Source organism: Echinops telfairi, unplaced genomic scaffold, assembly GCF_000313985.2.
Source record: "Echinops telfairi isolate 266 unplaced genomic scaffold, ASM31398v2 ScPeMD7_1;HRSCAF=3_0, whole genome shotgun sequence".
Taxonomy (NCBI): Eukaryota; Metazoa; Chordata; class Mammalia; order Afrosoricida; family Tenrecidae; genus Echinops; species Echinops telfairi.
The window spans coordinates 39,210,434-39,224,670 of NW_022103896.1; the positions used below are offsets into that span (position 1 = coordinate 39,210,434).

Consider the following 14,237-nt stretch of genomic DNA (forward strand, 5'->3'; position numbering starts at 1 on the left):
AAAAAAAAAAAAAAGCAAGTTAAGAAATCAGAATCTAGCTCTGGAAGAGGGAGCGCAGCTGGAGCCCGAGGGGACACGCAGCACATCCTGAGGCTGGCCTATCTGTTCTCTAATCTCACGGCTTCCTGTGACTCACAAGCAGACAGCAGTGTCCTCTGACCCAGAGGTTTAGAAATATGTGATTCCTAGGAGGACTTCCTAGGATTTCTTGGACTCACCTAACACCACATCCCTGCATTTAATTCCTCCTCCTCGTAGCAGAGCAGGGAAATGCAATTACCCTGCTTGCAAAACCGACGGCCTCTGTCCGGGCTTTTCTCCGGGCGCCCGTGGCCTTTCGTCACTGAGCTTGTTCGTGCAGGGCGAGGACTGTGACTACTGAATGCCATGCTCCTGGCAGAGTACACGTACAGTGAAAATCTGAATAAAGCCGAGCCATGCAGCCAACGCCTACGCCTGTCAGCATATCAGCACTGCCTGCCTTCTGCATGCTAACTCAGGTAGTCCTCGCGGGCCACCAAATAGGTCCCCGTTTCCCCATTTTACATATGAGCGAAACTGAGGCCCTGGCCTCCATATTTGGCTCCAGAGTATAACCCTTTCAACACCAGGCTTGCGAAACAGGAAACACTCCTCTCTTTATCGAGAAGCATGGGTGCTCTGAGTGTGTCCGAGTTGCGGGACTTCCACAAGGACAATACCTGGAGGCGGGCCCACTGGGCAGACTTAAACGAACCCCGACCTTAACAATCGCTGCATTTGTGAGGCTGTGCCTCCGGTACCTGTGGGGATCTGTGCGAGCGCCAGCTGTACTGGTGACTGTGGATGCTGGCCAGAAGCATGTTTTCATCCGTGTCCACCTGGCCAAACCGCAGGGTCTCCTGTGTGTCATTACAGATCACAAAATGGCTGAAGACCAGCTCCTCTCCCTCAGGGCATTTGTTCTGAAAGAAAAAGAATACGCAAACCAACGTGCATCAGATTAATTGCAAGATGTTTGGCAGCTGTCTGCCCAGTGGCGATTGCTCTAACACAGAAACGCTGGAAGATGTGCTGTCATTAGCTCTGGGATACGAAGTATGCTATACTTCCAGATCAGCGCGCGCGCGCGCGCGCACACACACACACACACACACACACACACACACACACACACACACACCTTAAAGAGCTCTAAAACGTTCCAAGAATGTGTTTTGATTTCTACTCGGGTAAAATAAATCATATACACAGCAGAGTAAAAGAACAATGAGATCCCTCGAACTTTTAATATGTTTTAAAGTGAATTAACATGCTACAAAGAACCCAGCAATGGGTAGTGCATGTTTCTGAGCAAAGTATCAGAGGCTAGAATTACCATGTTCCTGGCCATCTAAACGCACCCATCAAGACCAATTACCAAAGCCATGGTTGCACCCTTACATAAAGTAAGGGTCATTTAGGCAACACATGCCCAGATCCGTTAAGTGGGAGGGTGGCTGTATGTGTGTGTGCATGTGTGAATCTGTTCAGAGAGATGCAAATAGTCCTCACTCTCCCTCGAACACATCACAGATCAACCCCAGGGTCAGTGCAGGCCAAGTTGCATTTTTTGAGAGAGAGAATGGTATTGGTTTAAAAACAGTTGTCAGTATCTGTTTCAGCTAATAGCCATCACTCAGCCAACGTCCTTCGTTAATCAGTATTCAGCAAGCTACTCCAACCACAACGTTGACACTGCCTTTCTGAATTTACTGGATCTCCAGTGGCGGCTGTCTTACCCAAAATGCAACGGAGGGTTGTGTGCTGGCTTTCATCACTCCGGTCAAGTCGTGGCTTTAAAACCAATAAACAAACTTCTGGTAAAATAAAAAAGAATTGACCGGAGAACACAAGAAAAAGAAACCCCTAATTAGCTCATCAATTTGCAGATGATGGGAGATAACATGTAATTGATGCCTGTCCAGTTGGCATCTGTTTTCTATGTGTGGATCAAAATACTGTCAAAATGTCACACACCAGCATTTGCTACTTTAATACTCAGGAGCATAATGATTCAGTGGCGATGGGACCTGAAACCATGGAGGTCCAGGAAGAAACACCTGGAATCTGGACAAGACAAGGGTTAGAACTGAATCTGGAACAGAAGTATCTTGGGAAACGGAGGCCACCCCTAGTCACTCCAAAGGCCACCAAGAGCGAGTCTGTAGTGCTTGATGGCTGCAGCTGGGAACGACGTCGTCATGTCCCTCCCTTCCTCAGAGGCCCTGGAGGACTGACTCCCAGATCACCTCCTGATAACTGACTTTTCTCACACACCTTCTCCGCTCTCTCAGAGCTAAGTCTGGTTCGCTCAGTCACCAAAAGGCTCTGGGGCTCAGTGAGGCCAAAGGCACTATAGCCCAAACCAAACCAGTTGCGGTGGAATTGACTCCAATCCATAGCGACCTCGCGGCTATCAGACCCGCACCACACTCCACAGGGTTGTTTTCAACGGCTAGTTTTGCGGCAGTGCATCTCCAGGGCTTTCCTCTGAGACAGCTGTGGGTGCACGTGAATCTCCGTCCTCCCAGTTAGTTAGCAGCTGGACACACGGACAATTTGCACTCTGCCCGGGGATTCGGAAGGAACCTCAACCAGCACTGACCGGCTGTCTACCACAAAACTCTCTTCTGTGACTTTTAATTTGGAGAGGATTTGAAAACTTGGTAGGGCTGTAGACGGCCTGCCTCACCTGCCTTCTGTCCAGGTCTCCCGTCCCATCTTGAGCCACTCTTGGGTTGCTCACCACACCCTCATGCGCCACTAGCTGTTTCCCTGACCCCAACACGACACTGGCCTCCTTTCAATTCACCAACTTGTCAAATCCCTTCTTTCTCCTCCTCTGCTGGACAATCTCCTTCCTGCTCAGCTTTTGGGTTCCGGTGGTAAAGTCACTTTCTCAGAGTAGTCTTCTGAGATTCTCCCCAGATCAAGTTAGCAACTCCACTCCCCAGTTTTATGTTTACAGAATGCCCGAGAATTCACCTCCAGAGCATTTCTATCTACTGTTAACAAATCAATAGGTACAACTAGGGGCCTTTAGACTTGATGCAGGGTAATGCTGAGTATGATTTCTGGCATGGTTGTTGTTACTGAGGACATTTAACTTGTAAATTTAAAATAGAAATATATTGTTTCCGGTGGAAAATTAGAAAACACAGCTCATTTGAAAAAATTACCTCTAATTTGACTACTTAGGAGATAATGGCTAGTCACAGTCTAATGGCTTTTCTTCCAGTAGCCCCTGGCTCCGGCCCCCTTTCTGACTTTCCTGCTGGTGTCCACTTTACGCTGTCTGACCCGAGCTCATATAATTATTGACAAACCTTTAATCAAACTGGAATCATGGCGTTTAATTAGTTTTGTAATGTGGGCTTTTCCCACTTAGACTTATCTAATGATTGTCAATAGCTTTCCTTGTAAATACGGCTCCCTCCCGTGAGTCCAATGGTACAAACAATGAAGGAAAGGATAGGATTACAAACTTCCATGGAGTTAGATGTCCCGAGATGGAAAGTCAGCTTTTGTAATAAATTGGGATCAATCTGCTGGTAACACTGAGGTTAAATCACCAGATGGGGCTTGAGTAGGGGAAAATTCCCCCCCCCAAAAAACAATCCTATTACTTTCCTCATCTCTCAAAACCGACCTTTAATAACTGATGAGGGTTTTCGGAAAAAATGTAAATTAAAGAACACGAGGGGGTTGTTTACATTTTTCTAAAGAATATTCAAAGTCCTCTGGGAATGGGTTCTCAGCTGGCCCCTCATCTGTGGAGTTCATTATAACTGCAATAAGTGTAAGCATTTCTTGGAATGTCTTATATTCTTGAGTGTTGTAAAAAGTTTATATGCATGCTAAGTGACATCATGTAGGCTGGACCCCAGCACACTCATTCAGATTTGTGATTAAAAGATGACTGATCTGTATCTAAGATCTGTGTTGGGAGTGGTGACAGACATTTGCTATTAAGCAGGATATTATTTGGTGTTAAGATAGGACACATGAGTATAATGATTTAAAACATTCTTCTTTAAAAGATATCTATTTTAAAAACTGGGAATTTGAAAAGGTTGTGGAAAAATGGAATTAAGAGATAATGGATTTCTCCACAAATGTTTTTGAAGCCCTCTCGTAAAGCAAATTGCAAGTAGCATTTTGGGCCTTAAGCTGGTTTCACAAAATATTCATCATTTACAAGAGGAGGGGGGGAAAAAATCTATGGCTATAGAAATCAGACACCGATGAAAGCATCTGCTAATCTTGAACTCCTGGCCTCAAGGTGGAAAGGCCACATTGTTTCATGCTTCAGCTGTCTGGTCCATCCACACTGGGTAAGAATGGCTTGTCTCAGATTTGAATCTGATACAAACTGTGTGGAGGACTCACATATTTTCTTCTGATTATTAAATTCATTTCACTCATTGGCAATGATTACACTGTAGATGCACCCTACACACACAATAAAATCCAAGCTTGGGAAATGAAACTTCCCCTCTAATGGGATACACCACATTTAGAATAGCTTGAGAAACAATGGCTGAATAGCCCTCTGGAAGACCATTGCAATGTCAAATGTTCTATAAATTGGAAGCGGTGCATTTTTGGGTTTACTTTAGACTACACAGGTTAGATGCCTACCACATTAAAACTTGGTGGCAAGTACCCTTGACATGGGAGGAAACAAGAAAATTACAGCAACAATTACAAAAGTATATCCTCTTGTGGCTCATGTTAACATTGCCAAATCCCTGTATAAATCAGAACTAACTATTCATAGAATGTACCTGTCAGCAATATGCTATGTGACATATGGCTCTACTTAATCAAATATACAGTTCCATTTGAAAAAATAAAAAAAAGCAAGAAAATCAGAATATTCCTTCAAGGCATTGTGTTAGCCAGTCAGTCATTCACACTCTGATGTGGTTTAAAACATTTAAATATTTATGCACCGTATTTTATTTATATGTATAGCGGTGTCTAGGAGAATGCGCTTACCCTGGGAACAAACTGATATTTCTGAAGGGCATTTTGCAGTAGTTGCCACATGAGTCCTCTTATAATGGTTCTGATACCAAGACAAAAATATCCTGCGCTTAAATGCTCTATCAATGACTCTTTTATATTTTCTGGGCTTGTTTTTTATTAAACGGATTGTTCAAAATATGACAAAAAACAGAAATTGGAGCCATGCAGGGTTTTTTCACATCCCGATTTGAACCAGCTGCAAAGATTTAGATCACACTAGCTCTTATTTTACGCATGTCCTTTGCAACAAGAAAACCATGGAATGCCCTTAAAAAAGAATCCTAGAATACAAAACAGATGTGTTATCTTCATTCCCTTTGCTATTGTAGTGCCATGTTAGGTAATTAATTCCTTAGTCTTGTATAGGCCTTCATGCATATCCAGAAAAGAGTTTACTCCTGTGAAACTTCTGCAGTTAGCAGATGAAGGTTCCTGCACACTCCCTGCCCCCAAGCCCTCAAGAGGTCAGCGGGGGAAGGGCCAGCGCTCTTGGGAAGCCAGCCACACACAAGCACACGTAACACGGATGATGTGGAGAGGCGTCTCTACTTTGATGTGAAGACACTACTGTACTCAGCATCAGCCCTGGAAGCAGAAGTGATCTGTTTGTAACTTGTTGAACGTGCTGCACACTGCTTTTCCTGCCAGGGGGGCAGACAGGCGCTCCATGTCAAATAAGGCCCTCGGCAGAGACTTAAGCCTCATCCCCTTTGCTGGAGCTAATTTCTGTTAAGAAATGAAAGTGAAAAACTACTACTGGCTTTCTAATTGATCCACAACAATCCGCTACCCAGTGCCTTTTAGGGAGTCAAACAATCGGAAATGATCATCAGAGACTAAAAGTGTGTCATGCTCACATTATCAAGCTTGCCTGCTGTTGTTATCATTTGGCATGTTTGAAAAGATGGAAAGACCCGAACAGGTTCTTCATTTCTGCAAGGGATGCTTAGACAATTCTACACATAGCTAAGTTGGAGCTCTGGCAAGCTAAAGCCACAACACTTGGGAAACATTTCGGGGGATATGTTACTTTCCACACAGATGTGGTATATTAGTCAAACACAAAAATGTGGGCGTGATCTCCAATGCACGTGTCGAGAATTCATAGTCTCCAAAGTTTTAAAAACGAACATGCGTTACTTGGCCCAAACGGGGAAGGCTCCACATATTGTGGTGCCCATCAAATTCTTCCTTCTCTTGCATTTTGCTTGTGGTTAACTTATTATTAGAATTGATAACACACAGTACCTAATAAAAGATCGTGGGCCAAAGTGCAAGCTGCTCTGGAATGCACTTACCTGTTGCCAAGCTTGGACTGCAGTGCTCAGAGAATGAACTACATGCTGTCCAAAGTTTAAAAACACGGAATCGATGACCAGGCTGCAGTCGAGCAGCTTTTCCACTGCCTCGCTGGAAACCGCAATTTCTCCAAAGATGCTGAAGGGTTTGACCACAGTTTGCATGGTGACGTTTCTGCACTCTAGAAGTTGACACTCTGCTTGAGCTGAGAACCGGACCTCCTGGCAGACGGACCCATCCGCCCACTGCCGGAGGTACACGTGCGGCCTTCGGATGGAGACAATCATGTATTCTAGTTCGGACGGCACGTTTTTATCGGACACAAAAGGGTATAGGTACTGCGGTGGAGCTATTGAGAAAACAAACAGGAAAAACAGGATGAGCTAATAATGTGGGTGTGTAAGGGTGAAATGACATTCAAATTATTCATTTTGGGGGAACTGAATTCAAGCATTTGGTGTTTACTAAGTTCAAGTGTCATTTTGAAGATATTTTAAGCTGTGAGTTACTATTTGATATTTGCAAACAAAACTCTGTTGAGCTCAATTAGGAGGTCTCTTAAATATACTATACATTACCCAAAGGTTACATTCACATCACAAACATGTTATCAAAGGAGATGACAAATAATATGAAGGGAAGGTAAATATATATGAGGAGTTTTATAGTGCTGCCCTATATCTACCAACCAAATCTCAAAAACAAAAATAAAAACATGTCTCAGAGAGTTGAGGGGGTGTAGGGTGGGGAGGCAGATTAAACTCCAGTTTTTGCTGAAAAGGCAAGATGCTTAACAGCAGCTGTGTTTGGTTTTAATCTGATATTTTTCCTTTTTCCATTACGTGTAGGTTGAAAACCTAATACCTGGAATCAAAATGTATTAACTCTAAAAGATTTGGTAGAGAATACAATGCTTTAACAATAATTATTCAATGAGCACTAGAAAAATGTAGAAAAGGCTACTTTTGGTATGTGGGAAAGTATAGTCTTCTTCCTTTTAAACTTGCAAAAATACCAGTTCTTTACATTATTTGGGAATTTTCCCATCTTTTACAGAAGGTATTCGTGCTTTTGTGATCAGGCACTATCACGTGCTTTTGGAATCTATTTACCATTACTGTAATGGCTCAGGGAATTGAACAAAAACAGATGTATTTCTTTCAAACAGATTATAGCTGGAATAATAGTAAAAACTTGCCATTTTAAAAACTTCCTTAACAATCCTCATTCGGTGGCTGCAAAGAATTAGTGCTGTTCTAAACCCGTCAGCTTGGTACCCTTGGTAACTAACTTCATAGGTCCATAAACTGGCTCAAGAGTGAGGAGCACTCTTGTAGCAAACCAGCTTCAGAACGACCTGGTGAATGCTCGCTGTTTAAGGGAAACAAACACCACATCTGAAGAGGGGACGGCACTCAGTGGGCAGAGCGTTTTTTGTGGCTGGGGTGCAGGGTGCGGGTAGTGAGTACCTAACAGCATTCTGGGACATCATTTATCCTGGACTACACAGAATGAAAACGTTTCCAAGCTGTTAAACTTCCGGGCAATGAACTATCTGGGTAAACACCAGAGAAGCAATGAGAACACTCAAGCCAGAACAAGGATCAAGAGGGTAGGATTGTGCCGCTGAGGTGCGGAGTACCTGTGCCGAGTTGATCCAGGTGATGACAAAGGTGGAACTCCAGGTGAGCGAACTGAAAGGAGATGCCGAGAGATGGGACAAACCATGGAGTGAAACAGGAGTCGACTCTGGTACAGGCAGCCAGGGCTGTGGGAGTGACAAGTGGATCACAAGTGCTCTGAGAGCCAGACTCACTTGCAGAGCTGTGGGAAATCATCAAAGAAGTTCAATCACTTACATTTCCAAGTACCATGTCAGTGAGATGGCCTACAGTTATGTTTTTCCCCTTCAAACTAGCTCTCGAATGTTTAGAGTCAGTACATTATCACCAAATGTTCAGGAGGCATTCACATAAGCAAGTAGTTTCTTACAATTCAGTAATCTGAGTGATTCCCTGTGAATTGCTGCATGATAACTTCCAAACTCCCTGCCATTGAGTGGATGCCAACTCATAGCAACCCTAGAAGACAGGGTAAAACTGCTCCTGAGAGTTTCCAAGACTGTGACTGTTTATAGGAGCAGCAGGTGGTTTTGAACTGCTGACCTTGAGGATTGCAATCCAATGTGTAACCACTACACCACCACGCTCCTAAGACCTTTCAAAGGAGTTTAAAATTCACATATCGACCAACCTCCAACTCAGTTCTCTTTCTTCACGCAGCTTGTGGCCTCTTCTTGTGCTAGCCCCCCCAAAATCAAAGTATAACCCTGCTGTATGTTGTCCACAGCTTTCTTTCCTTTTGACTTCTCCAGATTGTTCACCCCATCACCCCCACACTAGTCCGCTCATGTTCTTTACTGGGCATCCCGTGAATAGCGAGTGCACTAGGTGCCATAAAAGACATGATGAGTACACGGGCCTGTCTTCATGTGCCCATTATTTCGATACCTTTTCATACAAGTAAAATCTGGTTGGAATGACTCGTGACTTGATCTATAGAAAGGAAGAAGTTCATCCATGTGGCTGCTGGTGTGTACAAAAGGCTTACTACGTAGATTGTATTCATGCCAGCAGAAGCAGCAGAGAGGGGCACCAGGAGAGAGAAGGTGCATTCTGTAAACTGGGGACCACAGAAGAGATGCCACCCTCACCACCCCCAAATGTGATATTCTCTCTGCAGCTATGGGTAGTCTGCCTCTCAAATCCATGGGGAGCCTTGAGTACAAACTTGATGTGCAGTATCCCAGGGAGACCTATATGGGAGCAACTACAGAAATAGATCTTGGGCTTTCAAGGAACTCACAGTCACAGCTGGTGATACACAACATGTCAACAAAGAGCATTACAAGTCAAGAGAACAATCACCCAGGAAGAGGAACGTCAGTGGTGCTACCAGAGTGGAAACAATGAGGAACTCGGAATGTCGGTGGTGACTTCTCAGCTGAGAGGTTGTGAAGAAGGATCGTGAAAATGACAGCTGGGAGCATCCCAACAAACTGACAGCACGTCTCATCTCAACGGGGTGCAGCCATGCCTCTGCCATTGAGTCGACTCTTACACTGACATGGCACGAATGCCCCTTGGTTTTCCGAGACTTTAAATCCTTATGAGAACAGACAGACTCATATTTCTCCTATGGAGTGGCTAGTGGCTTCAAACTGCTGACCTTGTGGTCAGCAGTTCAGTGTATAAGCTCACTATATATACAATGCAATTTTTCACCACATACAAGAAAACACAAACTCTGAGATACTATACTATTGGCCATATGCAACGCACAAAAATGCAGTTAAAAATATTAAAACATCAATAAAGGGGCACCTTGTGATAGTTAGGTTCTGTGTTGACGTACTTGGCTGGCCCCAATGCTCTATGGTCTGGCAGTTGAGGCTTCCCTCATGAAGTGACCTAACATGATGTAGTGAACTCCAAGATATGATCTGCTGTGAGCAGCAAAGTACTTTTAAGAGGATTAGGGAGAGGCACTGCATCCCTGCTTATAGCCTTACTTCCATGGAAAGAACACTTTCTTAGGGGTTTGGCCTACTTCTGTTTAAGCAGACTCTGTGGAAAGGCTGTCTCTCTTCTTGCTAATGTGGATCCTGCACCTGTTGCATTGAACTCTGGCTCTTTAGAGCTGAGCCAACAGCTTGCCATATTGCCTGCCAACCCTTGGAGGTATGTATCAGCAGCCAGTCACATTGCTGGCCAACCTTGGGTTCATTTGCCTCTGCCTCCACCAGCCTGCGGCCCTCCTGCATCCAAGTTCATCTTCCTGCTTCCTGGTTCATCAGCTCTGGCAGATAGAGTTCAGGAAAAGCCTCCATCTTAACATCTGACCCATGAACTTGAGCCAAAGTGGATTTACCAGCTTCTACAACTCTGTAAGTCAGTTCCTTGATATAAATTCCCTTCTTTATATGCACATATAATGCTACTGGTTCTGTTTCTCTACAGAACCCAGTCTAACACACGAAGCCAATTACTAAGTTGCTATGGATTTGTCCACACAAAAATGTCTTACTGGCAAGATAAAAGGAAAACTAGCATATATTTAAAATGAGCAAAATTCATTAGTTGTATATATATTTTTAGACATTTGAACTCTTTTCCACTTCACCACTTTAAGAAACTGCTAGAAACAGAGTACAGGGTTAGTCAAATTATTAAGAATTCAGGGGACAGTTCTACAGTAAACATATAATGCTATGAAGCAAGTAGGCTGTTCTGACTATGGCTTAGTGTCTTGTCTTTTGGGACCTGTAGTCAAAAGGCCTAAAGAGGGATGTGTGCACTAAAGGGCGGGCTGAAGAACAGGTTGTTGAAGCCACTTTTGTCTACCACAATCAGTGAATGAGGTCAGCAGGAAATGGATACCATGTAGTCAGTGCTGCTATTCACCTGAGCTCCCTTAGGAGAGAGGTGCAGAATTGGAATGTCATGATGTCCAAATAGACTCTAGCTCAGGGGTTTCTGAACCTTCCTCATGCCGTGACTGTTTAATACAGTTCCTCATGTTGTGGTCACCCCCCAACCATAAAAATATTTTTGTTGCTACTTCGTAACGGTAATATTGCCACTGTTATGAATCGGGCAACCTCTGGGAAAGGGTAGTTTGTCCCCCAAAGGGGTCGTGACCCACAGGTTAAGAAACACTGCTCTTGCTGAATAAAGCATCGGCTATCTGACACCCTCTGGGGACAAATTATTTCCGTTTGCTATGTTTTCCTACAGATCTCTGGGTGGTGCAACAGTCTGCCAACCTAGAGGCTGGTGGTTCAATGCCTCTCCGCGGTACTGTGGCAAGAAAGGCCTGGCGGGCTCCTTCATTCAGATCAGAGCCAAGAAAACCCTACAGAGTAGTTCGACTCTGTAACACACGGGTTACTATGAGTTGAAATTCACTTGATAATAACTAACAAAAGGTATCCCTAATATCTGAAAGTTGGTATTTAACATTTTTGTTTTGTTTTTTAAACGTTTAACATGAAAAACATTTCAGAATGTACCTTATGCGGAAGAGACAAGTGAATTTATTGAACTTTTTTTTTTACCGCCTCACTACAAAGAATTATTACTGTGTTACGAAGAGTCTATGATTTATTAAGAAAGCAAAGAGACAATCTAGAGAGTGGGAGAAAAATTTGGGTAAACATATATATGACAAGGGTCTAATAACCAGAATATGGAAAGAACTCGAATAATGTAGCAACAAAGAAAAACAGTCTAATAAAAAAATGGGTAAAGGCTTTGAATAGATAAATTACGCAAGAGGTTACACAAGTACATGAAAAGATACTCAACATCATTCCAAAACCAGACTAACCCACTAGTGTTGAGTTGATCTGGGCTCCCAGACATCGGCATCCCTCGTTAGGACAGAGGACAACGGCCCTAGGGTGTCCGAGTCGGGGTGGCACGCACAGACAATGTCAAGCTCTCACGCAAACCTCGTTGCCATTGAGTCGGTTCTGATTCACAGTGACCCTACAGGACAGAGTAGAACTTCCCCTGTGGGTTTCCAAGACTGTCAATCGTTTAGGGAGCACCTTCCTCCTGAGAAGTGGCTGGTGGTTTCGAATTGCTGACCTTGCAGTTAGCAGCCCAATGCATAACCCACTATGCTACCAGGGGCTCAGCCTAAAAGAGGAGTAAAGTCTACATGCTACAACATGAATGATGTTTGAGACATCATGCTGAGTGAAATAAGGCATCACAAAAGGGGTGGATATGAAATGTTTAGAATAGGCAAATGTACATATAGCGATACCTATTAGTGGCAGCCAGGGGTGGGAGGCACTTGTGTTTCTGCTAACACTGACAGAGTGATTTGGAAATGAACAGTGATGAGAGAGTTGCAGAACATAATGAACATAATCAAGGATATAGAATTGTACACATAAAAAATGCTGATTTGCCAAATGTTTTGCTATATTTGTATCACATAAAAAGTACATTTAAAAAAACTCTACTGAGGTGTATTGGAAGCTTTCCTCTATGTTTTTGGGTACAAGATGATTGAATTTTCATTTAAAAAATTTAAAAACATATATTCCCTCTTATATGTAAGAAACTTGCTTTCAGTCAGGGCCTGCAGACTTTAAAGATCATTATTTTCCTAGTTCTCCTCGGTAGCTGAGCCAGATGCAGTTACTACTAGACAGCGAAGATGCAGTTAGGTGGAGGGTGATCAGACACCCAAAAGGACTTGCCCATCCCCTCCCATTGCTTCCGACCACTGCCATGCCGCTACCGTCATTGTTCATGGAGTTACCTTTGGTCATCAGCACCATTTTGACTGCTGTTCAGGACAATTCTCCAAAGGTCCGAGGACACCAGTTTCTTCTGGTCATTCACAAGATTGATATCTGGCAACTGCAGTTCACAAACTTTGCTTTCAGATAGACTGAATTCTCGAAATGCCACAAAAACTTTCTGGAGTTCATCCCAGTATTCCAAACTACAAGGGACCTAGGAACAAATAAACATGATTTTAGCAACTGCAAATACAAACCATGCTTCTATAGTTGTTGAAATACAAACCAAACCACCATTGATGGTTTTAACAGCGCTAAGACTTTTAACAGGGGTAAGGAGCCCAGATAGCACTGTCAATTAGGTGCTGGGCTGCTATCACCAGGCCAGAGGTTCAAACCCACCACTTGTCTCAGGGCAGAAAGATGAGGCTGTCTGCTTCTGTAAAGATTTACAGTTTTGGGAACTCCATTGAGGGTCACTATGATTTGGAAGCTGGCTCAGTGGCAGTGGGTTTTTTTTCTTTTCTGAGATTTGCAAAAGGGAGTCATTTAGAATTTTCTTTTCTTTTAAAAGGCCCACTGAAGAATATTCTTCAGTAGAACAGAAATAAAGGGGATTAAGTTCTAATAACCACTAAAGGAAATTATACAGCGACAGTAATTAAACGAGGAAGGCTAGAGTAGTGTACTAAGTCCTGACCTTAGTAGCGGGTGTGGGACCAAGTCACACCCTTGGTTTCCTTGGGGATGTGGTCTGCTAAAAGACAAAACCACATGCCCGTCAAAGCTGTTTCTCTGTGCAGAAGGTCCATCTTGGACAGAGGGAGAGTCCAGGGCCAGGGAAGAGCACGTTCCAGGTCTCTGTCTGAAGTGGAGGAAGCTGAGGCCAGAGGCACCAAAGACTGTGGCACAGAGACTCTGGGACAGTGCTGAGACTGCTGGAATGGGAGACAGGGGCACAGGCTGGCCTCCTGGTCCCCAGAGGCAGAAACCAAGGGACTATGTGGCTGAGATGCTGAGGACCAGAGACAGACCTGGTGGCTGGCTGAGAAGAGGTGTTGCTGTCAGCCAGTGACTGCTTACTGACCCTGACTTGTGGTGACTTCCCTAATCAACTCCCATCATTGTGGGTATGTTGTGTGTGTTCTGTGCTTGCCATGAATTCTGGAATCCAGCACAGAAGTGAGTGTTGAAAGAGGAAAGGCTGGAGTCGGAGAAGCTAAAAGAGAACGGAGGCTTGTCTGAGCACTGCCTCTTGGCAAGAAGGAAGCCAGAGGAAGTCAACTCCGGCCTCCCCACCATGTGCTTACTGCAAGTAATGGATAAAGTTTAGTATGCAATGAAGGTGTCATTGCAAATACTGAAAATATGGAAAAATGAGGCTATAAGAACTAGTTAACCATTTGGTAAAATGAAAACCGGGTGTTTACAGTATTTATTACATGAAAGTAAATTTGAGAGGATAAAAAGTTAAAGACTACAAATTAAACAGCAGTTGATGCTTTTATCATTTTATAATAGGGTAGCCTTTCGTATATACAGAACTAAACCTATGTTAGGATAAAAA

General features: G+C 43.7%; 1 protein-coding gene across 1 annotated transcript in view; it reads right to left on the minus strand.

Annotated features, from left to right (window-relative positions):
• The window catches only part of VPS13B (vacuolar protein sorting 13 homolog B), an 809,204-nt gene that overhangs the window by 96,947 nt on the left and 698,020 nt on the right, over positions 1-14,237 (minus strand). The window contains exons 38-41 of the mRNA XM_004697697.2: positions 12,688-12,884; positions 7,994-8,175; positions 6,351-6,700; positions 783-944 (exon numbers count right to left, since the gene is read on the minus strand). Coding sequence (XP_004697754.1) covers positions 783-944; positions 6,351-6,700; positions 7,994-8,175; positions 12,688-12,884 — 891 coding nt within the window. The remainder of the gene's footprint in view (positions 1-782; positions 945-6,350; positions 6,701-7,993; positions 8,176-12,687; positions 12,885-14,237) is intronic.